The following is a 26,325-nucleotide window of genomic DNA, read 5'->3' as shown; positions in this document are numbered from 1 at the left end:
GCACCACAATTAAACCACCGATGCATTGGGTCTATCTGATCTGCGCTGTTCCCTTGTAAGTCTGAGCCTACGAGCTTGTGCTCATTGAGTCGCTTAACCCCATGCTCGATGATCGGACTCGAGGTTTGGCCTCTGAACTGTGACGCCTCCCAACAAGTCCTTATCTACAGGGGGGAAAACATTACACCTTTCCCTCTCGGGGGCTATTTATTCATCTATCATTTTGACACTGTCCCCTCCGCCTTGGTGAAGCCCTGATTATCCCTGTATAGATGCCATGGTAAAGCCCTGGTCATTCCTATATAGGCCCCCAACAACTGCTTTGGCTCCGTTCTGACCACCGCCTGAAACCTAACTTGGCCTTGAGCCTGCTGTTCTTCTACAACCCCCCTGATGTTCATTTCTAAACCCATATTTTATTTTATCTATGTTTGACGTCTTTTATCATATCTGTCTGTAATTGCTTTTATAATCTACTGCCCTATACACACACTTCATATTCGCACGTTTATATATCTACTGTTTAATTGCCCTATACTCACACCTATTGCCCTCCTCCTTAAAATTCTCCCACCCCTATTCCACCCTCTACCATTCCCCCGTCTCTCCTCCCCTAACACCGACCCCCCCCTCCTCCCATCTCCTCCCCTTTCACCGAACCTTATACTTTCATAAGGCCTTTGAGGATTGCCTAATCCCTCTCTGTCTCATTACGAGCCGCACCGACCTGTCCCTCTCCTCTCTTGCTCTGACCCCCCACTCCTCCTTCCCCCACTGTCACTGTATACTCTTGCTCCTTCCCCTACCTCACCTTCCCACTCATCTCCCCTCTAGCACTGACTTCACTCCTGTCCTCAAACCTCTTCCCCCACTGTCACTGTATACTCTTGCCCCTTCCCCTACCTCACCTTCCCACTCTTCTCCCCTCTAGCGCTGACTTCACTCCTGTCCTCTGACCTCTTCATTGCCTGCCTTGCCCTCTCGCATATCTCACCATCACCACACTGACCCAGAATGCCCCCCCTCAACATACCCGCACCCTCCAAGACCCCTCTCTCTCCAAACACGGCCCTAACTCATGGTCCATTCTATACCCCCCAAATCTATCAAAAAACACAACAAACATTTTTAAACACAAACTCCTCATTCAAAATCCGGAAACACTTATCGTTGATAATCACATCAGCCTCACTTCCCTCATTAAAACCAACTACATCTTTTACCCTAAACGCCCCTCCAAATAGAAAAGAATCTTCCTACAATATCTCCCAGTCACCAACTCAACCAAAATTCCCTATGGCTTCAAATTATCTACCACCCCCTCACCTGCCTTTCATGGTGAAATTGACATCTCCATTTTTAAAACGGGCAACATCCTCATCCAAGCCGCTGAATTTTACCTCACCACATTTGAACATCACTTCAGCACTTTAGCCCTCAAACTTTACAAATCTGCTCCTAACTCTCCCTCCTCCCATCCACACAACGACCTGCCGGTCTCTCCCCTACATCTTACACCCCCCCATTCCTCCCCTACAGACTACTCCATCCTCCAAGCATTAACCCCACTCTCTCCCTCCACTGATATCTCTTCTGCCAACTCCACTCCTTCACAGACCTCCATTTTTCCACCCCCCCACCAACCTCTCCTCTTCCTGATATCCCCACTACACATCCCTGCTCCCAATCCCCCACGCACTCTAACATCCCATCTTCTCCCTGCCATAATACTCCAATTCTGTACCCCCTGCCTTCTTTCCTTTCCTCCCAACATGAATCAAATCCTCTCCACCCTGAATCCCCTTCCCTTCCATGCCACCTCCGGCCCCATCATCTTCCCCTCTGAAAACTTGTACTCACCCACAGAAATACTTATTGCCCCTTAACCCTGAGGATGTCCCTCTCCTTAGCAGTCATGCCCTTCTAACATTGCTTCCCTTGTCCCCTGAGGTCTCGTATCTCCTGTCCCCCTTCACACATCCTTTCACACCCTTAAACCGTAGCTCTCCTCCTACCCCCCCACCATCCTCTCACGAACTCCAATTTACAAACTCCTTTCCACAGCCAATACTGAACACCCCCAATCCCCCTCTTCCCTTCCGATAATGTCCCCCCTCACTCTTATAACCCAATCTCTACACAACATTGAATGCGACATCTCCACATTGTCTAGAGATCTCTCGTGTCTTAGAATAGATTTCAATGCCAATCGTACCAGAACCCTCCCTTTTCGGGTTAACGCCCCTTGGACTGGCCAAAAAAACACCACCAACTACAAACCTTGGGAGAACGACTCCTCTCCACTGCCGTATGTATAGACCTCTCCGCACCTCCTGCCATCTCTCCCATGCCGACATCACTGACCTATGCAACTCCTACCGCCCAAACTCACCAATCAATAATCCTCTACCCCCCTACTCCAGCATCCCCGTTAAATTTGGGAAAAACAGAATTCCCCTCTCTCCCAGACCCCCTCCTCAACTCACCATCATCCACTCTTGCCCTCCCCCAAATGTAATCCCAAACCTCTCGCCTGCATGCTTGTGAATTGTCGCTCCGCTGGCCGACATGCCACCGAAATTTCTTGAAACTATCCCTAGTGAATCCATCGACATTGCGTACCTAACAGAAACCTGGCTTAACGACCATTCTACGAGCACTCTTGACCTACTCTCCCCTCCAGGATATTCTATTCTTAGAAAAGACAGACTTGACAGAATAGGTGGTGGTTTAGCCATCATCTTCAAAGACGAATTTCAGATCACACTTGTTAACAATTCTGAACACTCCACCTTCGAATACCTCGAAGCTGAACTTAAAGTTCAAGGTTCCCACCCAATTCACCTACATAATATCTACCACCTTCCTGGAGATCCTCTACCCTTCGTTGATGAGTTATCCAATTTTCTGACACAATCCTCAATATCTAACTCTACAATCTCTTCCTTGGAGATCTTAACCTCCATTGGAATGATACCGACAACCCCACTATCACCCTCCTCACCAATCTTCTCGCGATCAATGACCTCATACAACTATGTCAGTCCCCAACCTACACCAAAGGAGCCTTCCTCGATGCTATCATTACCAATAAGGACCTGGCTTTCTTGACCAATATGTCCCCATCGACTGGTCTGACCATCATCTCTTACTGTTCACCATAACTGCTACGGCACCTCCCCCCACCAAAATCATAAAACCTATGAAACTGACCAGAAATCTAAACCTATCCCCCTGCAGTACTTGAGCCCAAACTCAATGCTCAACTTCTCCTTATCCCTCCCTCACAAAATGCAAATGAGCTTACTAAACACTTTAATAAAGCAGTCACAGATACCCTTGACCAATTGGCCTCACTGAAACTAAAAAATCAAGGAAATATCCCGTCCAAATCATGGTTTAACTCAGAGATTAACAAAGAAAGACGTACACTTAGACTGACAGAAAGAACTTGGAGACAGCATCCCTCTCCCTCACATCTGTCTCTCCTCAAACAAGCTAGATCATCCTATAAGAAACACATTTTTAACAAAAAGGCATCCTTCTTCCGATTTCAATTCGATCGGGCCAAAAACAGACCCAGAGAATTGTTCAATATTGTTCGTAACCAAACTTTCTCCACACCGCCTACACCGTTGACTTCGACGTCCAGATGTGAAGAAATTGCTCACTTTTTCTAGGATAAAATCGCGAAGATAGAACAATCCTTCCCCTCAACTCTGATCTCTACCACACCCCAAATCACTCCTGACGTCTCCTCTATAACGCTCTCCACATTCTCCACACCCCTTGATCACACTAATCACACTTCGTCCCAGCTTACTACTTTTCCCCACCTCACCTTTTCTTGCACATACCCTCTATAATACCCCCATAATCTCTCCCCGCACTTTCCCATAATTTCCCCTCTTGAAACCAATCACCCTAATTCACAACTAAAAAACAATGCCTCTTTGCATAATTTCCACCCTGTAACTGAACGTGATGTTATTAACATCATTTCTAAACTTAAACCGTCCTCCCACACCAAAGACCCCCTCCCCTCCAACCTAGTCCAAGACCGAAAACATATCAGTTCAGTTCAGAAAGCTTTTATTCGGTTTGCGTAACACAACCATATAAACTAAGCAATTATGTCTACATTTATAAATCCTCCTCGTGTATAATTGTTACAAACACAATATTTGTTAACATTCCTCCATCTAAATAATTGCTATAATACATATTCATAATAAAACATCAAAGTGCATTGTGCCTTTAAGGTGCCATGATCCAAATAAACAAATATCCAGTTGTATAGTTATTACAGTACATACAATTGTGCAAATTTGCTATAAAGTGACATATGCTAATGTGCAAAATTGCATTATCTGGCTAACTATTACAGTGCGTAAAGCTGTGCAAATTCGCAATGAAAGAACATCTACTAATGTGCAAATTCGCAATAACTAACCAACTATTACAGTATGTAAAGCTATGCAAGTTCGCTATAAAGTGCCATATGTTTATGTGCAAATTTGCGATAAAACAAAATTTTCAGAGTACTATCGATTTTCTTGCAACTCTGCATTTCATTATAAAAATGGCCACATAAAAACAGATATATGGGCTCTCCAATTTACATAGTAATCTCATAGCATTTACAGTTAATCGGGTATTATATTTTTTAAAAAGCGGTTTTAAATAACACTTCCTAAATGATACATAAAATTTACAGAAAAGTAAAAAATGGCAGCAACTCTGATTAGAAATATTATCACATGGGCACTTTATTTTAGATCGTTTACCCATATCCGGAAAGGCTACGAGATGGTGGACAATTCCCAGCCTAAGACGAGATAATACAAATCGATGCGAAGATCTTGTCACATCTTCCAAATACTGCTGGATCCTACTTTTAAGTTCAAGTTGCCTATAAAACACCAGTGTTCTTTGGGTCCCTGTTAGTTTGTTATCTCGTTCCCCCCTCTTAAAGGATAAAAAGGAATCTTTTATCTCTTTTTTTGATAGTGTTATTGGGTATTCGGACTCATCAAGAACATTAAAATCAAATAACAAATTATACCAGTGGCTAATATAACTTATCCACGGTATACGAGTACAAAAGTCCAACTTTAAGCAGTCCTTAATTATGGACTGTGTGAACTCAGTTTCACTCTTGGACCAAATAGAACGCCATAAAAGTAAAGGCCGCAAAGCAGCCAAATCAGAGATATAGTTAAGACCAGTTTCCCTATGAATCAATTCAGTAGAAGCTGAGACAGGAGCACTTAACAGCCGTTTATGGAAACTATTTTCATCTAATTGGAGTTGGTCGGCAGGATAATGACCCCATATTCCTGCCCCATAAAGGGCTGAGGAAACACATCTTGCATTATATATGTTCACCATGTCCTTTATCCTCCGGTCCCCTAATTTGGCTGCAAACCTAAATATTCCATTTGTGTTCCTAATCATTTTATATCTGATATTTTCATGTTCATTGGTCCATTTACCACTTCCAGCAAAGGTGATGCCTAAATAACAAAACGAGGTAACAGCATGGATTTTAAAACCATCTAAAAAAAAAGACCTTGATGAGTTTGATTTTTTACCACATGTCATAGTATAAGTTTTTGATTTATTGATTATGAGTTTCCTACCTTTAATAAAATCTGTGAAATTATTAATAAGCCGTTGGAGGCCTATTGGGGTACTGGATAATAAAACGGCGTCATCGGCATATAATAATATTGGTACTGCCTTATTTTCTATCATTGGTGCGTCTGCTGGGATCTGACTTAAAACCATGGCTATTTGATTAATTAATAAAGAGAATAAAAGAGGGGCCAAAACACACCCCTGCCTGATATCTCTTCTTACATCAAAAAAGGGGGTTCGTTCACCAGTTGGCCCATATCGTACACTACAGGATAGTTTCTCGTATACTCGTGCCAAAAAACAACTATCTCTTTCGGGGCACCAGATTCAAGCAGTACGGTCCACAAAAGAGAGTGGTCCACTAAATCAAAGGCGCTGCTTAAATCAGCAAAACATAGAAACAAGTTACCCCCTTTCACTAATGTGTATTTGTCAATTAACAGATCCAAGTTCACACATTGTTCAAGAGTACCTGGGCCTTTCCTAAATCCATATTGAGCAGAAGTTAAAATCTTGTGATCCGTGGCCCAGGTTTCCAATCTTTTTAAAAGGACTCTGCTCATAACCTTTATTGAGGAATCCAATAGAGATATTGGACGATAATTAAAGGCTTCAGAGCGGGAACCCTTTTTAAATAGTGGAATAATTAATGATTGTCCCCAAGATTTTGGGAAATTCCCTACAGCCGCAATATTAAAAACCCTCGTTAGAATTGGGGCCCATAGATCCATTTCATTCTTATATAGATCAATCGGGACACCGTCCGGGCCTGGTGCTTTTCCCCCTTTACTATTTATTAACCCTTCCTGTACTTCTTTCACATCTATTAACATAGGCACATGTAAAATCATTGTTTGATGTTGTGGTTAGGGGCACCTTGTCTGGATTAAAAATGTTAGTAGAATGTTCAATCCATTCTGTACAGTTCACATGGGACGTTAGTTCTGGTGTACATTTATCTCTTAAAAAGGGGCTATTTACAATTTACCAAAGAAGTTTGCTATTATTAGTGTTGGCTGCCAAATTTAATTTGTCCCATGCATCTGCTTGAAGTTCTTTTTTGTGGGCCAATATAACTTGCTTATATGCAACTCGCAACTCATGTATATACAGTTGGTTTTGGGGAATAGTCCTCAATGCCAATTTTAAATTTTGTAGTGCTAGTGTACATTTTGAATCAAACCACCTCAGACCTGTTTTTTTCAAATTCTTAGTGCTTTTGGTTAGTAAAATCATTATTAATCTGTTAATGTCCGAAAAAGCCTCAATCAAGGTATCAGGGAGGATCTCTTCACTGAGGAAATAATCAATTTCTTTCCTACAGTTTATAACCACCTCCTTTTGAACTTTGGGTGGGTCTACTCCAGTCCACTTGATTCTCGTGCCAATTGACCTAACAGGAAGAATATTTGAAATACAATCCTCAGTATTCACCAGTTTATTACCCCAATCTAAAATAACTATGGAAATACTATTATGATCACTCACCACCTGTTCGGATATCCATGAGTCAGTATAAAAACTATTTTTTGAAATTAAGATGTGGTCTATGTTACTAAAAGCATTCTGCCCAGTGAAAGTTGGACATTTAATATAACCCTTACTAAATGTACAGTCTAATAAATCAAGGTCAAATTTTGCCATTATCGTATTTAAAATCGTACCATATCTACAGTGGGGAAAGTGTAACAAATCATCATCATTCTCATTATTGTTACTATTAATTTTCATAAAACCACAGGTGTTAATTTGAGTTGAAAGACATGTTCGTATATTAAAATCACCTACCCAAAGGATAATGGCAAGTTTACCAGAAAGTGCCAATACCCTATCTATTTCCTTTTCCAATGCTTCTAATAAATCTCCCCTGTCATTGGTAAAGGTAGAATTATAATAATTAATTAATATCAAATCCTTACCCTTTGGGAACTCAAATCTTAATACTTGACTGTGGTTACATATAGATGAATAACTTATAATTTTACACCCAAGTATTTTGTTTGATATGAGCAGCAACAATCCTCCCTTAGCTCTTCCTGTTGTGGACGGTATCGCATTTAAACAATATGAAGAGTATCCTTCGACCACAACCGGGGCTGTACTCCATGTTTCCTGTAGACAAATAAAATCATTAGTGCAGGAAATAAAGTCCTGCCAAAAGGGGGTATCCAATTTTTTACCAAGACCTGCAATATTCCAAGTTATAAATGTGTAGCCCCCTTGTATTATTGGTTGCATTCTTTGGCTTGTGGTGGAGATCGTAGTTGTAGTCATATTTGCTACGGTCTCGGTATTCTGTGGCCCGACTTCTCGCTCATTAACATTATTTATAACAAAAGCATTGTACCCAATGTTATCATTATCTGGAATCACCTGCTTGGGGTTTATATATTTGCTAGTTCCGTTTCCTCTAACAACTGGCCTATAATCTACCCCGCTATCTATTCCATCGTTTAGAGGTACAACCTCAGGGCTCTCTCGTCAATCATTATTCTCCAATGTGCCCAGAGGTTGAAATCTGTTATACAGCGGGATAGAAAAACATGTAGCTCGGGGTACTAATGAGGGAATTGGGTTAATAATTGGATGATAAGTCTTTTGATTGGCGACATAATCACTTACAGGCAAATATCTATAAAAGAAACCCAATGGCAGTAATGTTGTGTTAAAATCCCAGCAGGAAGGTGGAGGGGCGTTAATTATGGATTTATACGCCCAACCTGGTGACCTAAAATTGATTATTATGCAGTCACCGTCAAAATTTTTGGGTAACGGGCCTATCCAGCCAACCGTTTGGGTAAGTATTATCTGATCGGCCTCAATTATGGGGAAACCACAGTATTTAGATAACCAATGCAAGGTTTTATTTTTTAAGGTTTCATTGGTTTCTGGTTGCCCTTCCCGTAATTTGGGTACATTAGAGAGAACAGCAACATATGCCCCGCATTCTGGTGGTAAATTAATGACCGCTGGTATGTGAGTAGTATTGGAGTTTTCTATGTTACGTGGCTTTCTTGCCTGCTCCAAGGTTTCATTCCTTTGGGTTCCTTTGCCATTTAAAGGCGTGGTACTTTCAACTTGAGATCATTTCTTTGGTTCCTCTGAATTTTTCCTATTATCTAAATTATTGGCAGTAATTGGACCTATGCTAGGATCGGCCAGTACTAAGTTTAACAAATTGTTAGTTGCTGAGTTCGTAGAGGCATTATTTGTTGTCGCATTAATCTGATCCCTTGGATTAACTGGTTGAGCTTGCGATCTATAGTTATCCAGGTACCCACCAAGTCTATGAACCTCTCTAGTCAAAAAATCTATTTTCTCGTATAGTGGCCGAATTATCTCAGTAATTTTCTCGGTAAAAACCTCCATACTAAAAGAACACATAGGTTGCCCATTGTTTGATGCAGCTTTCTGTTTTATCGACGTCCCTCTTGTAACTATATGCTTTCCTTTAGCTATCTTACTAGTTCCCTGGCCTACATTTCTCCTTTTGCTCCCTTTAGTTACATTCATAAGCTGGGGTGAGGAAAATGAGTTGGATAAATTTGGTGTAATTGAGATCCGGGGGCTATGTAAATTCTCTGTGTCAACCGTAACTATATCAGAAGTTATATCCGGTGCCCAGTCTGCAATAATAAATCCTTCCTCCCTAGTTGTATGTACCTCTGCTATCACATTAGCTTGGTCCCCACCCCTTGTACCTGTTCCCATTGAGATCCGTCTCTCAGTACGGTCTATTTCCTCCACCAGGGCACTGACTGCTTTAGTCAAGTATGTATCAATAGTGTTAGATTTTTTATCTATAGTAGGTTTTGTTCGACGTCTCGACATGATTGAATAATCAATAGGTATATGCTAAATAGCAGTATAGACAACCAGCAAATTTAAACTAATATATATGGGCATAAATCGCATTTGGCAATTACCTAACACACGTAAACTATTACGTTCTTACTCAGTTCATTAGTGTCAATAAGGGAGCCCAGCCCGGCCTCCTCTGGCCTCGGACGGCCGCAGACAGTCCCGCTCTTGTCCCGGGCTTCTCCCGGCGCGGCCCGCGCGCGGCCCGCGGGACGAGGTTCCGCCCAGACCTTTATGCGCCTCCTGGCGCCCGTTATCAGCGTCGGCGGCGTCCTCGTCTGTAGCGGGGCAGCTGGGGGATGGAGTCCAGATCACGCCGTGCATCGGAGCAAAGCCCGGCCAAATGGAAGGTCACACAGGGGGAGACAGCGGAGCCAAGCCCGGCCATAAGGAAAGTCAATCAGGGGGGCAGCGGAGCCAAGCCCGCCAAAAATAATTACTTTCAAAATAGTTCCACAAGGGCCTCCACGCCGCCCAGACCTTTATGCGCCTCCTGGCGCCCGTTAGCAGCATCGGCGGCATCCTCGTCTGTAGCGGGGCTGCTGGGGGATGGAGTCCAGATCACGCTGTGCAGCGGAGCAAAGCCCGGCCAAATGGAAGGTCACACAGGGGGAGACAGCGGAGCCAAGCCCGGCCAAAAGGAAAGTCAATCAGGGGGGCAGCGGAGCCAAGCCCGGCCAAAAATAATTACTTTCAAAACATATCATTACCCTATCTTGGACCTTGTGCTGCAGGGAGCTGCTGCTAGACATCGCCTACAGTGCGTCTACGGCGCGCGCACAGGGCTTGCTGCCGCCGCCGCTTGAGAGGGCGCACGCGATACTGGGATACGGGCACACCCGGGAAGATATGACCATTCCGCCCCACTCGGACGCCCCCTTCTAGGCGTGGAGGAATACCTCCCTCGCACGAGAGGATAATCTAGGACTGCGGACGCAGACACAGCGGACTCTTGGCCCCCCTTCCGACGGCCCCCTGGCCCCCCCTCCCCTCCCACCTCTCCCCCCCCTCCCTTCTTCCCCCCCCCCACGACCTGCTGCTCGGCGCGCCTCCCATATGGCCCAGCTATGCCCCGCTTGACAGCCACTGTCTCCTCCTACACTGCTGCAGAACGATCTCCACCTCCCCCCCTCCCCTCTTATTCTAGACCTCACCCGAGTTTTCGACCCTAGCCCTGACCCCTACGTTCATATTACACACACGGGGAGCAGTTCGGGGACTGGCTACGCTCCCTGACCGAACCCGTGTCCAACCACAGAAACAGTTGCTGGAAGCGTTACCCGACACCCCCGAGGCGCTGCCCTACCTAGCGCGCTCTATGTAGCACTGATGAGGCAGCACTGGCGTACACTACGCGCAGACGGCGGCTATGCCTGGCAAACGCGGAATGATCCACTCGAAATGTGCAGAGTCCCACGCCAGGCTTGCACAAGCACTCGGCGACCTGGGGAGCGCACCGCTGAAGGGATAATAGAGCGCCATGCGCCGCGCGCATAGGGCTGCGCTGCGAAACGGCACACTGGGCTTGTCGGATGTACACGCTGCTATGTGCGTCTTTGTGAGCTATACTGCAACCTCCTCGTCGCGCTCCAGCTTACGCCAAGAGTAGGCCACCGGGGCTCCGTTGCCCGGAGACCAGGGCATTTGGTGGGGAACCTGGTGCCTTGCGCGATTCCCCCTACGAGCCTAGGGGCTAATTGACGGCGCCGCACTGAGGGCTGGTACACAGCGCCCTCCTCTCTTGCAGGCAATGCGCTTCAGATGAGACACGACGAAATACAGAAAAGCACCATCGACCCACTTAAACACAATGTACATACCTGGTTCCTATGCATATGTTCAACTGTTTACCGCCGCCGGACCTCCGGGTTGTCGGCTAAATGGCTGTGTCTCACCATCTGAACATGTGTATTTTTGTATTGCTGAATTAACGCCTTGGCAAAGGACAGTACATTGTCAATTGATGCAACTGCGGTTAATAAAGGTTTTAAAAAAAAAAAAAAAAATTACCCTATCTTGGACCTCTATCATCAATACCTCCCTTGCCTCGGTTTGTGTCCCCACCTCCCTTCAACTTGGACAGATCACCCCAAATCTTAAAAACCCTACGGCCGATCCCAATGACCTTAACAATCTCCGCCCCATCTCTAAACTCCGTCTTCTTTCCAAAGCCCTTCAAAAATGTGTCCTACTCCAATTAGATAAACACATTGAAAGATTCAACTAACTGGACCCCCTACAATCAAATCAAAAGCCACACTAACATCTTACACCTTAACAATACCCTCACCAAGATTCAATCCTGGTTCCAATTAAATCATCTCAAACTTAACCCCCAAAAAACTGAAATCATTCTATTCTCCCCTGAAAACAACCACCTCCCCATTCAAACCTGGATCTCTGACCTCAATGCCCTCAACTGCTCCCTATTCCTGTCCAACTCAGTAAAATCCCTGGGTATCTCCCTCGATAATAGCCTAACCCTCAATGTGCACATCAAAAACTCGGCTAAAGGTGCCCTCTTCACTCTCCGTCATCTAAAGAAAATTAAGCCCTTTAGCCCAACTGAAGACTTTAAACTAGTTGTCCAATCTCTTGTCCTGTTGCGTATTGATTACGGCAACGCCATCCTCACCGGAATCCCCAAGATCCACCTTGCTCCACTTAAATCTGTGCTCAACCTTGCAGCAAGGCTCATCACCGACTGCAAACGCTTCGACCACATCTCCCCTGCCCTCAAAACCCTTAAATGTCTCCCCATCGAAGGCAGGTCCGCCTACAAAACCGCTTGCATTACACACAAAGTCCTCCACCAAAATACTCCGACATGCCTCGCCAACAAAAGCTGCAAAGCGGGCAGCACACGACCCTTAAGAAGCACAAACGCTCTCCACCTAGTCCCACCCCTACAAAAAAAGAAATCCACATGCCTTTTCCGGCATTGCCCCAATCATCTGGAATGCCCTCCCAAACGACCTACGATGTAACCCCTCCTACTCCAGCTTCAAAAAAGAACTCAAAATGCACCTCCTCAATAAATTTTGGGGTGTCTAACCTGCACCATAATGATCCAACGCCTAATAGACCCAAACTCGCCCTTTTCCCCTTCCAGTCTTTCTGCCCCCCTTTCATTTTTACCATTCTCTCTCCTCCCCCGCCCCATCCTCTTTCTGCCACATTCTACTGGCGCTGATTTCACTCTTTCCCGCTTCTCTCTTCCTCTAACTCTCTCAGTACTTTTACACTACCTTCCCTTCCTACCAAAGTTTCCCCCTTTGCCTCCCTCCTCCCTGTTGCTCGTCTAACCTCCCACCCCCCCACTGCCCACTTGCCTTTCCCCTTCTCATACCACCATTCAAAATCTGATCTCCCACTTCCTGGTTTTACTGATGTATATTGCCCTCGCTCTCTCTATATGTGTTTTGTGATGTATGTTAACTTAAGCTGTTTTTAGTTTTTTTAACATGTTGGGTTTTCATGCTGTTGATTGATTGTTCTATACTGTGACCTCCTTCTTACCCATGTAAAGCACTCTGATACCTCCGGGTCCAGCCAGCGCTATATAAAACTTCAAAAATAAATAAATACATAAATCACTAGACCCATCTGGGCTTATGTTCATAGTCGGCTCCAGGCTACCTTGGAATGGTTGATTCCGTTGAACATCACAAATGGTGTTCCCCAGTAAAAGGCAGCTTGGTGTTGGGTGTCTTTTGGGCTCTGTTTGAGTAGAAGCAGTTGAGGATTTCAAGTTTTGAGCTGTGCTCAGTGAGCTATCCGGCTGTCCCCACCAGGACCTCTGGGGCACCTGGAGGTTTAGTTCTGCAGACTGCTTCTGCTGCTTCTGCACTTGCTGGTGCGGTGCTCCTCCGGTTCTCTGCTGAATGAACACTCTGTGCGCTAGCTTCCAGTTATCCTGGAAGATTTGTTTTCTCCTGGGCTCGCTGCGCTAACTGAGAGAGTAAGACCTAGCAATCTTGGTAGTGCCTATGAGCGAGCAATGCATAGCTGGGCCATTGTCAGACTTCATCACTGTCATTGCAGTTGCATCTGGGGGCCTGGATTGCAGCGCTATTTATTTTCGGTGGGTCTTATTTAGTGTATCTTATCTCATCACGTTTGTATTGTAGTTGGTGGGCTGCAGGCAAGCAGTGGCCAAAGCACCTGGTTGCGGCTCAATTGGTGAGTTGATGAACTGGGTGGAGGGGGAGCTATATGAGCGGCAAGAGCAGGTGGGAGCACACAGGGCACCGCAAGCCACACCTGGACCTAGTTGGACCAGTTCCGCAGGCACGGGTCTCAACCTTGACACAGCAATACTATCCGCTGCTCTTCCCTCTGTGCTCTCCTCCTCTACCTAACTGTGTTGATAGGCAAAAACCAGTCTCCGGCTGGCATCGTTGGGCATCTTCTGGATTTCTCCTGTGCCAAACTCCTATAAGGTGTGACTGGAGGGGTCTGGCAGGAGCAAATCAAAGAACTTTATTTTTGATCACTATAGATCCTAAAAGTACACCATATAACTAGACTCTTACAAACAAGATTACAAATAAGACATAGAACATTAAAAATACTCCTTCCTGGTCCATTCCAATAGCAACACAATAGCGTTATAAGAATAACATCATTTTTTATACCAGAAAAATTCATTATAGTAGCAACACAGCAGAGCGATAAGAATTACATAATTATTTGTACTGGGAAACTTCAGCATACAATACTATAAAAACAACACTAATTCTTAATAAATATCTTGAGGGATATTAAAAGAACAATGTTCACATAAAATAGTACAAATTCTACGATACAGCTTTAGCAGGAACCATACAGTACAGCACAGGCTAGGAACTATCGGGGGAACACTTGGTACGCCTGATCCACATAGCCATTAGGAACATGGCTGTACAGAATACAATCATACGAGATGTATTTGTCTGCAGTATTCTATTCGCCTCATTGTACTTAATTACTCCCAGGTTTCTACATAAAGGGGCTATCCATTTGTATTGAGATTGGTTATACAAGGGGCAAAAAAATAGAACAGGCTCAAGTGACTCAAGTACCCCTTGGCAATAGGCACAATTTCCTCCAACCCTGTCTCCTAATTTGCACCATTTGCCATTAAAATTATTTACAGGTAGGCAGCCATACCTATACTGCAGTTTCCTTGCTAGCGGGGGTACAATTTCATCTATTGTAGCCTCAAATGACGATGTCAGTTTAAAATTCATAAAAGCAGTCGAAAGCGATCCTTTACGGTTCATTATCAAATCCGTCTCAATAGTGTCCCAGTATACAGCTTTGAGGCTGGATTTATTAATCTGACTAAGGGTTTCTGGTTGACTCCAGTATGCACCTAGTCCTAATTTCTGTAACAATTTCTTAAGTGTGCGCATTCACAGGATCTTGTCCACACAAGTTGGAGTCATTAATTCATGGAGGCCCACCCTATAGGATTCAAGTGCTGCAGTAGACCGTAGCCGGTGCCAGAACATGAGCATTCTAAGCACAATCTTATGAGCAATTCTTTTCTGGCCTAGATCTAAGTAAAGTGGAATCAGCTGGGTGGACACCGGAAGATTCAGCGGGGAGCTTAAAAAATGTTGCTCAATTACTGGCGGATCACTGGAGTTTGAACAACCCCACAGCAAAGTTCCTTTATCCTTTCCTTGGTTTAAACTGCAAACTGCAGGCCAGCCCCAGAACACACAGCAAGGGTCAGTCCTTTCCTTCAGTCTCTTCAGTTGTTTCTTCCTCGGCAAAGGTTCCTCTCGACCACGAAGTAGCTCCAGTCTTGTTTAATCTTGATCAAGCCATTCTCCAAAGTTCAGGGGCTTCAGCTCTCATAGTTATACCCTTCAATGGCTTTGAAGTCTTTGTGTTCAGGGGGGCACTGACCCCTGTTCAAACAGTTCTGGGTGCCTACCTGCCAGTGACACCTTCTTCCTTTGATTAGTGGGGGTCTGTATTCTCAATCACTCAGCAGGAGATGGGACAATTGTTTTATAGCAGCAACCCAGGCCTCTTCACCTCTAGGGGCTACTCCTCCCTCTACATTCCAGATGTAGGTCAGCCTGTTGCTGTTTCACCTCCTCCCTGGGTCAAGACATTCCCCAGATCCTATCGCTTTCAAATCCAAACAGTCAATCCACAACCAGGCAGAGACGCACAGAAATGTTAGAGCACAAAGATCCAGCCACTTCTTAAAGCGTGGCTTCTAAACACACAATGTAAAAACCACCTTCATAAAAAGATGTGTTATTACATTGTGAGTTCAGGCACACTACACTTCACCTCTCCATCTTAAGCCTCTGGGAAGATAGGCTGGAAAACATATTGCACAGCCTTCCCATTCTATCCTATGGGCAAGATGGCCTTTCAACAGTGAAAAACGAAATGGAGATTGTTTCACTGTCAGTACATGGTACACTCCTTAGTACATGTCCTACCTTTCACATTCACTGCACCCTGCCCAGGGGGTACTTTGGACCTACCCTAGGGGTGTCTGAGCATGGCAGTTTAACAAACTGCGCACAGGCAGTGCAATGGCAGGCCTGAGTTCCCTCTTTAAGGCGACTTGTGTGGGTGGCACAATTAGTGATGCAGGCCCACTAGTAGCATTTGCATTACCAGCCCTGGCACACATAGTGCACTTTACTAGGGACTTTACTAGTAAGGCAAATATACCAACCATGTACAACCAATTACCATTACACTTTATACAGGGAGCACTTGCACTTTGACACTGTTTAGCAGTGGCAAAGTGTCCAAAGCATCTCAGTTGACAGCACCATGTCAGAAAAAAGGTCTAGGGGCAAAGCAAAATGTTTAGGGAACTTTAGCCAAAAAGGGCCAAGCCCTACACCCTCGCAGATCCGATCTTGGAGATAGGCAAACACCTGTTTGCAGAACATTCTATGCTAAGAATCTATGAGGCTGCTGGGCCTGTAGTTCATTGGAAGTGCACGATCCCCCTTCTTAAAGATGGTAACTATTTCTGCCAACTTCCATGATTGAGGAACTTCAATCAGAGGTACACCTCTCATTAGTGGTTCTAGGATCAGCAGCAAATCAAGGTGGGTGGTGGGGCAGGTGGGAGCAAGCTGCACTGCGAGGGACCTACGTGACACCACCTCTGCCTATACCACATGCGGGTGGACCACAGGCACCAGTGCTCCCTTCCCCCCTGCTCGTCCCCTGGCTCCCGCCAGTGCTCAGCGGCTCAGTCACTGGGCTGAGTGTCGCTGTTGGGTCCCTGGTCCCTTGTGATGGCGTTGGAGTATCCTAAGCAGAGTTGGAGCTCAAAACAACCAAATGCGACCCGGCAACCTGGCTGGCAGCACAGCAGAGCGGGGTTGCAGTCCAGGCATGTGCAGTGATCTCCTGCAGTGGGCGGAGCTAGGCATTCCATTGCTCTGCTCCGAACCCCATGGCCAGTGCAATTGAATGTTCGCACGTAATTCCAAGACTGCATAGTCGAAAAATCACCTCAACCCTCTTTAATTCACTACCAAACACTCACTGCCACTTTATCTCACTCTTGCAGGCCATGTTCCTGTTTTCTTCCTTTATCACAGGTTTTCTGTCTTTTGCTTCCTCCATCTTTCTGCTTTGTTTTTTCCTTTCTTGCCCTAGGTGAGTGTCTGATTCAGAAAATTAAGTGCTGGTCCTCAAATATGAGTAACCTAATCGACAACCACTGGCTCAAATTAAGCACTGGAGATATGCTTAAATTAAAAGCCAGCCTAGAAGGCAGCCACCGGCGCAGAGCTAGCACCTAGCTCCAGTTTGACTGTTACTATGGATAAAGTGGATCCTAAATTGAGTAAAAGTCTACCTGCTCTTTCTTTTACTTGATCAAATAATTGTGGAAATGGACGTTTTCTGAGCATGCTACTGTAAATTACAGTGGAGATAAGCATAGTTTAGTCGATCTTCATTAGTGGGCTTAAAGAATAACCTCTACGGAAAGCACTATGGCTGAAACATGTCGACCCTATGATCACAAGCAACCATGCTAGGTTGAATTCTCTGGGCATGGTGGTGAAATTGTTTTTAACACTGACCTCTGGGTGTACCAATAAAATTGTTTATCAACACACCAGGGAGTTAGTTTTATCCTCACCAACACTTTCTTTCTTACGCTCTCCCTCCACACCCGGCTCATCACAGGTTTTAGTATATCTCGCTTTACATACAATAAAAATATCCTGGAGCTCCTCCCTCTCAGTGAGGAGGTTGTAGACCGTGCTGCGATCAGGTACGCAGTGCGTGGAGGTTCCCAATAATGAAGCATGTCACCCACAGATGTGTGAGGGAATTTGTCCCATAAAAAAGGAATCTCCCTACACTCATTCCACTCTTTTTCTGTCTTGACCCAGGGTGGCCTTTGTGTGTTATTAGAGAATAACCCCCCATGTTTTACATTACAGCCAACAAGTGCATTTCCTGGGGTTTTCTATAATCCCATAAATAAATTGGTGGAAAATTAAATACTTGGATATGTATTAGCCTTAAACTTTTTGATTTCCCTAGGGCCAATAAACCATTCCAATTTTTGTATTCATGCCAAAAATCTGTTTTTTCAGGGCAGATCATCAAGGAATTTCTTACTACGTATAAAGGGCATCTAATGATCATTGTAGTCTTAGCAGTTTGCAAAGGTGGCAAAAGGATACACAGCAGATAGACGAGGGACCGAATTGGTTAAAAAGTGTCATAACAAGCCTGCACCCCCTCTGCCATCATACTTTTTGTTTTAAACATGTTTTTATTATAATCTGTACAAAAGCAGGCACGATAAGAGACTTTCCACTTTAGAACCAATGCAATAACAGTGAAGGTTGACCAATTACCTGCAATACTTCGTGAATGATAAAACAACTTAAACAACAAAAGATTATAGAAAATGGTTTAGTGGCAGCAGGTAACTATATTAATATTTCTCTAATGATAGAGATCCACCCACAAACACACATGGCACAAAGGGGGAGGCAGGGGAGGATGGGGCACGCAAGGGCGGCAAAGAAGACTAGGGGGTGGAGGTGGGGAAAGGAACCATCGCGGCGACCCCAGTTCGCCATCAGAGCCACTCTAAGACTCACCCAGGAACACGCATCCATCTAGATCCAGATGTCCGGCTAGCACGCCAAACGTTTCGCTGGGGGGGGCCTCCGGCACTGGATTCTGATAGGCAGGTTGAGAACCGTCCTCTGACATCATACTTAATGAGGGATATGTGCATTTGTATCCATAATACTCACCACTGACATTGGAGCCCATTTAGGAATATGTAAAGGTACTCACAATTGCAACCAGCGGCTGTGGGTAGTCTAAAGCCAGCCATTTCCTTCATAATAAATATTGATTGATGGAGTTGAAATCTTTTGGTAATCACTATTTCCTATCGTACATAAAACGCATATTGTGTGTTATAGATAGTTTAGCTCTGTAAGCATGTGATAGAACTCTACCTTTGACCTTTTTCTTCTATATGATCACAGAACTCATTGGTGACTGCCATTATCCTGATATCATATGGAAGGGTTACTTCACATGTGCTGTGGGCCTGATTGCAAACGAATCTGTTTGTAACGCTTGTTTTATGGAACGAGTCTCTAAACCATGCATGCCTTAACCACGCGATTTTAGCATGCCTTTACAACTAATTTCGTTGTAAAGGTATGATTGGTAAAGGTTTATGCGTGGTAAAGATCACACCACAGCCCCCCCTACCCTGAGCCCTAAAACCCAGCCCTGCAATCTGCTTACCCCAGCCCTGAAAACTACCCTGACCCCCTACCCTGAGCCCTAAAACCCAGCCATGAGGCACAAAAAACTACCCCGGCCCCCCACCCTGAACCCTAAAACTGGCCCCCAGCAGTGAAAACTGCCCTTTTCCTCCCCCCTGAGCCCTAAAACTCGGCCCCCATCCATAACGAGCATTGGCATAGCCAATAGGTCTCGCTTTTGGGACCTTATAAGTGTTTAGCCATGCAACAGTTGCATAACTAAATACTTATAAGGTCCCAAAAGCGAGATATATTGGCTATGCCAATGCTTGTTTCTGTTTATTACTGCTCTGCAGTAATGGCGGCGCACGGGTGCCACCATTACTACTTAGAAGTAATAAACGGGAAAAAAAAGCGAAGAGAACATCAAAGCGGCCGTGCGGCCGCGAAAGTGAGGCGCGCCCGCGCACATGCACTGTAGCTCTAGGCTATGGTGGAAGCACTTTTTTGAGCCCTCACAAAAAGTCTCCCCAGACCAGCGCATTACCTGGGTCAGGCGAGACCTAAAAACTACCACGACCCCAGCCCCCCACCCTTAACCCTAAAACCAGCCCATAGCCCTAAAAATTACCCCTCCCCAGCCCTACCTACCAAGCCACGTCCCGGTCCTTCCTGTCCCGATCCTTCCTGTTCCTCTCCCCGCCCATCCGCTCTGCATCTAGAGCGCTGACTGCCTTAACCACGCATATGAGTGGTTAAGGCAAGCGTTGTTCTGCTTGCATTGACACGGCATGTGTGGTTAAGCCCGTGTTGTAAAGGCTGTTTCCAGTTTGTAACAAAATTCAAGCTTCGAACTCCGACCTTTTGGATTATCCGCCATTATTTTCCTGCTTATAGCTTTTATTTTGAGCACCAAAGAGCTACATTAAACTGTGCTACAACGTCTGTGATATATGCAGGCATGAGACTGTGTTTTTTCATCTGTAGTGGAGAAATATCTTGGAGCATGCAGATAATTTAAACTTGCATTTTTTTTTTTATAGATCTTTAATACCTCCTTATTCGAGCCACCGCCTCAAGGATATGAGAATTTTACGAATATGGTGCCACCCTACAATGCTTTTTCAGCGCAAGGCGATCCAGAGGTAAATATAAAAGCAACAAAAGTTTCTACAGATATTATCAATGTTGCTTCTAGAATATGGGAAGAACCATTTGGTACTGATGTCCTTTCTTAAATAATCCACACATGGCAAGATATTGGAATTGACAATTATGTGAAAGTTCTCCTGAAGTATTGCAATTGTCAGATGGTCACTTTTCATTTAATCATTATATCTGCCTACTAGATTATGTGATGGACAGAACTAATACCCATTAGTAGCGAAGAGAAAGAAACACCAGGAAGTACTTGCATGTGATAACTGCTGCTCAGGAGCATACCTCATTTTAATGCTTAAACATTTCTAAAAGTTATTCGACATCATTATCACAATTTGTTACAACTTGTTTGATATCTTCCATGCTGTGAGTTAAATGTTTATATTCAAAAGCAGATGTAGCAATGCTTGCGCCTGCCACCAACAAGGCCACGCCGGGCCAGAACGACAACTCCCGCAGCAGCGAGTGTGAGGCCCACCCAATTTCCAAACCTGGTTGGAAAGCCTCACCGGCAGACAAAAGACGCTCAACCATGTAGATGCGGCAGATCAGCTGTAAGACAGAAAGTGCATGGAGAGTGCATGGAGAGTGCAGCGCAACCAAAGGTCCACAGTGCGGGGATTACAGTATGACCACCATCACGGGGGTCCTCCTCCATCACAAGCTACTTGATCCCGACTGTGTGAGGATGCATGTAAGAAAAGAGAGTGATACACTCTTTGCAATGTTGGAGTGACCCCCAGGGTATGAATATGCACCCCCAAATAAGAGGGAATCCAAGGTTAGATCTCATGATTGATGGATCTCTGACTGGAACAGCTTACCTGGTACCATGTTGCTATCTGCATCCATCTGCAGACCTCTCACAGAGGATGATGCATCTCCTTCTATGATCAATGGAAGTTCTCACTCCTCCATTGCTTCCTTAGATGTGTTCAGAAGTTTAGGAACTGAGGTCCTGACATGTTCTTTATGGAATGTAAGCCCCTACCATACCAGCATCAAAATCATTTGCTGTCTTTTTTTTACTATAACTAGGGTTAGCAGTGCATCACGCCAGTTAGTTTACAGATGCACTTTCTTAAGTGAAAATGGTGCCTGCAGGGCATCTGTGTTGTGGTTGCATCCATTTTTGGCGTGCCGCCCGCGCCCTTGGTTGTTTGCAGTGCTCATCGGGTATTTTGAACTCATCAGTGTCTGCAGCCTGCTTTTCAGACCACGCCTCACATGCTCTGTTTAAAAGATAGGTGGTTTTGTTTCCACTTCACCGACCTTCTCTCTCAGGTGAGGCAACTGTCTGTTTGCAGGACCCCTGCATTGTTTCAGAAAGTATGAGTATCCCAAGTAGCTTTTAAACCTTATGCAATCTTAGATTGCTTGTTTTCCTAGCATCCTCTGCAGCAAGACCTCTCCTGCTATACAAAATGTAATATGTTAATCAGTTAGTGGATTTTGCTTACAAAGTACTATCAAAGGCAGGTTCACAATTTAGAGGCAGGAGCAGCTGGTCTCACGGAAGAAGGGGGTGGGGTGAGGGGACAAACGTATGACAAAATAAACAAAGAAAAAGAAAATAACTTATCTGCCGATCACCGCTCTTCACCTACCTGCTGTGTACGTACTAAGGCTCCCAGACTCCCCACGGCCAATCCCATAGCTTCTCTCATGCTACCCAGCATGAGAGAGATGCTGGGATTGGCCTGAGTAGGCTTGTTTTCCGCTCTAAAGAGGACTGGGAGCCTACACCTGCTGTTCTCCACCTGGCAATGCAGCTCGGGTTAGGGAGATGTCAGTGCGCATGATGGTTTGGCCATCCTGTGCTCCCCACCACTCCCCTTCCGGGCCTGCCATGGCATGGCCTCGTCTCCAAAGGCTCTGCTCCGACCAGAGTAAAAATAGAATGATAATAATACTGTTTTATTATCATTTTATTTTTCCTATACCTCAGCTGGCTTTTGGGGAGGGGGGGGGGGGCATGCAGCTCCACCATAGCGGAGGAGCAGCTGCGTTTAATAGGTAAACTGAGCTGAAAAGAATAGTAGCGAAGTTAACTTTCTGTTTATTATCTTATATGTGCCAGACATCATCTTTAAGTGCATTTGAAAAAAGTATATATATTTATCTTTGGGACTGCGGCCATTGACTATCTTACAGGTGCTGCTTCAAATAATGTGCCACTCAGCATTAAGTATGGAGTGAGGAAACCCTTACAGCGTGCGAAAAGTGACATCTGTGACTGACTAAATCTAGAGTCCATTTGCCAATAGAGCAGACCAATTGAAGCCACGCGCTCAGGAGGCACCAATGATGGCATTTCCTTTTGATGCTCAGTGGTCAGGATGGCCGGGGTGGAGTTAGGATGCTTGGGAGAGTTTTCCACAGTTGAGATGAGATTGGAAGTCACCATTTTCGACTTTTGGAGAATAGTACTGTGGAAATGTTAGATACCACAAAGTATGTATCTAGAAAACAAGGGCGCCATTTTGCTGTTAAAACTGACAGTGGGAAGCCCAAAAATGTTTTCATTAGTGGCTAGAGATCTCACCAAAGACTGGTTACTTTACGACTTAAACCATCCTGCTTTACCCACTCCACTGGTTGCATCTGCCTGGCTGTAATGAGAAAGATGTCTTTACCTTCTTGGCGGACTCCACAATACTGGCCTGCTTGCCAGAGTATTGCACAGAGCTGTTTCAAGCTCCTTCTTTAAACATTGGTTCTAACATTTTGCTCCAATGCTCATACCACCCGTCTCCTCCTGTCCCACAGGCCTCATGGTGTTCATGGTCCTGCCACTGAAAGCAGTCTGCTCCGGTAGAACTTGGGCCCATTGGCTGGTGAGTGTCCAAGGTCCTGAGATGAAGGAAGCTGTGATCTGCATAGAAGAATTTACGGTGGACCAATCGGAAATGAACAGTTCTTGTGTAAACAAAGTTGTGTTGCCACTGAAATTGGAAGAAATGGTCTAGAATAGAAAAAAACCTCTCACTGGAGTAATTGAAGTTTTTAACATAGCAGCCTTACCTAGCTTTTTGGCGGGAGTATCTGGCTTCAGTGGGTGGGATTCATCATGGCTCTCCTTGAGGTGCCATGGCCAGTTATTAACAGCAGGATTTTCCAGCTGAAGATTTTCGACATCCAAGAGGAGTCAAGATGTGAAGGCTAAAACTTTCCACAGAACCAGCAACAGACCTCAAACCAACAGCGTCCACCTGTTTCTCGTGCACACAATGGGCCTATTTCACTTTCAAAAGGATGGCAAGCTCTTTTTTTACTTGTTTCACCTTAATATTGGCCAGCTTTATCAAACACGTTCCCAGGAGGCACTTTTTATTTACTTTGTAATTTTTGTATTCAATCAGTCAAAATACTTTAGACAATCAAGTCCATTAAAGTGGCAAGTGCCATAAAAAAGATTAAAAGAAGAGTCATCACAAAATTTTAGCCATATTATGTTAAAAATATTCGGCACATTACAGCTTCTAATCAATTCATGTAAGGGAGATGGTTTCGAGCACATATTTGATAAAAAAAAATATATGATGTATTGCAGCACTTCTTATAGTGAGCATAACATGATAGTCAATGTGCTTTTCTATTACCATATAATTTAAGCACATCATTAATAAACACAGAATAAAAATGTTTAGGAGTGGGAGAATAGAAATTAACACATTATTTCTATTTCTCCGCGTAAAAAACCTGTGGTCTCAATAAAACAACAGACTTCCTGGCTGCATAATTTATACCTGTGACTCTAAAAATACAGCACTCTGTGAGCTGTTCAGGAAAACGCCCAATTTCCCTGGGAAAGCCTCTCTGGCAGCGTTGGAATAAGTTTGGCAGTGACTATTTTCAGCATCAACTCAAAGGAGTAATTATGTTTTTAAAGATTGCTCGAAAGGCAGATTGTAACGAAGCTAATTTCGTTTTAAGTGCTGTAACTTTTGTATTACAACATGTGGCATTGTTCTGATCACATTTTTTTTATTTTAAATACTACTGTTTTTGCTTTCTCGTTTCCTTTCTAAATGTATTGCAATTTTTCAAGTTGTTTCCCGTATACCATATGTATTTTCTTTAGGGAAGGTCTCACTGTTTGACCCATGCTACAACGAATGAGCCTTTCTGTCCTCACAGAAACCAGTTTACTTTGAGTTAGAGCATTTGTATCTAGTCGGAGCTCATTCACGGCTCGTATTAAGGGTGAACCAAGGATTCTTTAGAGAAACCAGTTTATCTTTGTAGTTCAGATTGATTGGCCCATGTCGGAGCTCATTCACGTCTCACGTTAAGACTATGACCTCTTTCTCGAATAGCCCAACACAGTAATTCCCCATGGTCATTCACAGATTGGTATTGCATTTATATAGCGCTTACTACCCTTGATGAGGCATTGAAGCGCTTTATGCCATGCAGTACGCAAGTGATTCCAGGTAAATTCCCCACTTCCTTACACTCTTAATTAGTAACTTTATTTAAACAAGCATAGATCTCACTTCTGCAAGAGCTATGGGCTTTGCAATGTGTTTTAGCCATGTTGTATAGCACCGTGGCTGCTGTTTAGCATGGCTAAAAGTTAGTGGCGTAGAGGAGAGGGGTGTGTAGTGTCATATAGTGGAATGGCATAGAATGTCATGTATTGTAGTGGCATAGAGTGAGGTCATGTAGCGGCCTACAGTGGAGTGGTGTAGAGTTGAATGATGTAGAGTGCATTGGAGTAGAGTGTTGCTGAGTATAGTGGTGTAGAGTGCAGTGCTGTAGAATTTAGCATCGTACAATGCAACATCATAGCATGCCGTGCATAGATTAGAGTATTGTATAGTAGAGTGCAGTGGTGTAGAGTGTAGTGGTGCAAAGAGGAGTGGTGTAGAGTACAGTACAGTGGTGCATAGGAGAGAACAGTGTTGTAGAGTGAAGGGGCATAAAGTGCAGAATGTAATGTGGAGTGCTGCAGAGTGCAGTGGCATAGAGTGGAGTGATACAGAGCAGAGTGGCGTAGTATGCATTGGCACAGAATTCAGTAGTGCAGGTTTGAGTAGAATAGAGTTCAGTGGCTTAGAGTGTAGTGTTTCAGAGTAGGATGTCATAGGGTGCAGTGGTGTAGAGTGCCGTAGAGTTCAGTGGCATTGAGAACAGTTGTGCAGAGTAGAGTGCAGTGGCCTAGAGTAGAGTGACATAGAGTGCAGTGGAGTAGCATATAGTAGCATAACGTAGAGTAGAGTGGACTGGTGTGTACAGTTCATTGGCGTAGAGTCTTGCAGAGTGTAGTGGCATTGATTGCAGTGGTTTAGAGTGCAGCAGCATAGAATTCAGAGGCATACAATGTGTTTCATAGATTAGAGTGGTGCATTGTAGAGTGCAGTAGTGCAAAGTGGTGCAGTACAGTAAAGTGGTGCAGAATAGAGTGGCATAGAGTGCAATAGTATAGAGTGGTGCAGAGTAGAGTGGAGTGCTGCAGAGTGCATTGGCATAGAGTGCATTAGTGTAAAGTGGCATAGAGTTCAGTAACAGAGAGTGCAGTGTTGTAGTATGGCTTTGTAGAATGCAGGGGTGTAGAGTCCAGTGGCATAGACTACAGTGACGCAGACTACAGTGACTCAGACTACAGTGGTGAAGACTGCAAAAGGGTAGAGTGGATTGGTGTAGAGTGGATTGACGTAGAGCGCAGAATGGCATGGAGTAGAGTAGCATCGAGTGCAGAATGGCATGGAGTAGAGGGGCTTTGAGTGCAGAATGGCATGTAGTAGAGGGGGAGTCCAGTGCAGAATGGCATGGAGTAGAGTTGTGCAGAGTAGAGTGGTCTAGAATGAAGTAGGGTAGAGTGGTGTAGAGTGCATTGGCACATAATAGAGTGATGCAGAGTACAGAAGAGAGGCGTAGAGTGCAGTGGTGCAGAGTAGAGTGCAGTGGTGCAGAGTAGAGCGCAGTG

At 44.6% G+C, this 26,325-nt stretch overlaps 1 protein-coding gene across 4 annotated transcripts in view; it reads left to right on the top strand.

Moving 5' to 3' along the window:
* The window catches only part of LOC146805832 (N-acetylated-alpha-linked acidic dipeptidase 2-like), a 768,743-nt gene that overhangs the window by 449,321 nt on the left and 293,097 nt on the right, over positions 1 to 26,325 (top strand). For all 4 annotated transcript variants that reach the window (XM_085623135.1, XM_085623133.1, XM_085623136.1 and 1 more), the window contains one exon: positions 20,276 to 20,377. In XM_085623135.1, the coding sequence (XP_085479261.1) occupies positions 20,276 to 20,377 (102 nt within the window). The remainder of the gene's footprint in view (positions 1 to 20,275; positions 20,378 to 26,325) is intronic.

The sequence above is a fragment of the Triturus cristatus genome, chromosome 8, assembly GCF_964204655.1.
Source record: "Triturus cristatus chromosome 8, aTriCri1.1, whole genome shotgun sequence".
NCBI lineage: Eukaryota > Metazoa > Chordata > Amphibia > Caudata > Salamandridae > Triturus > Triturus cristatus.
The sequence above is the reverse complement of the archived record's forward strand: the minus strand, read 5'-3'. Positions and strand labels throughout refer to the sequence as shown.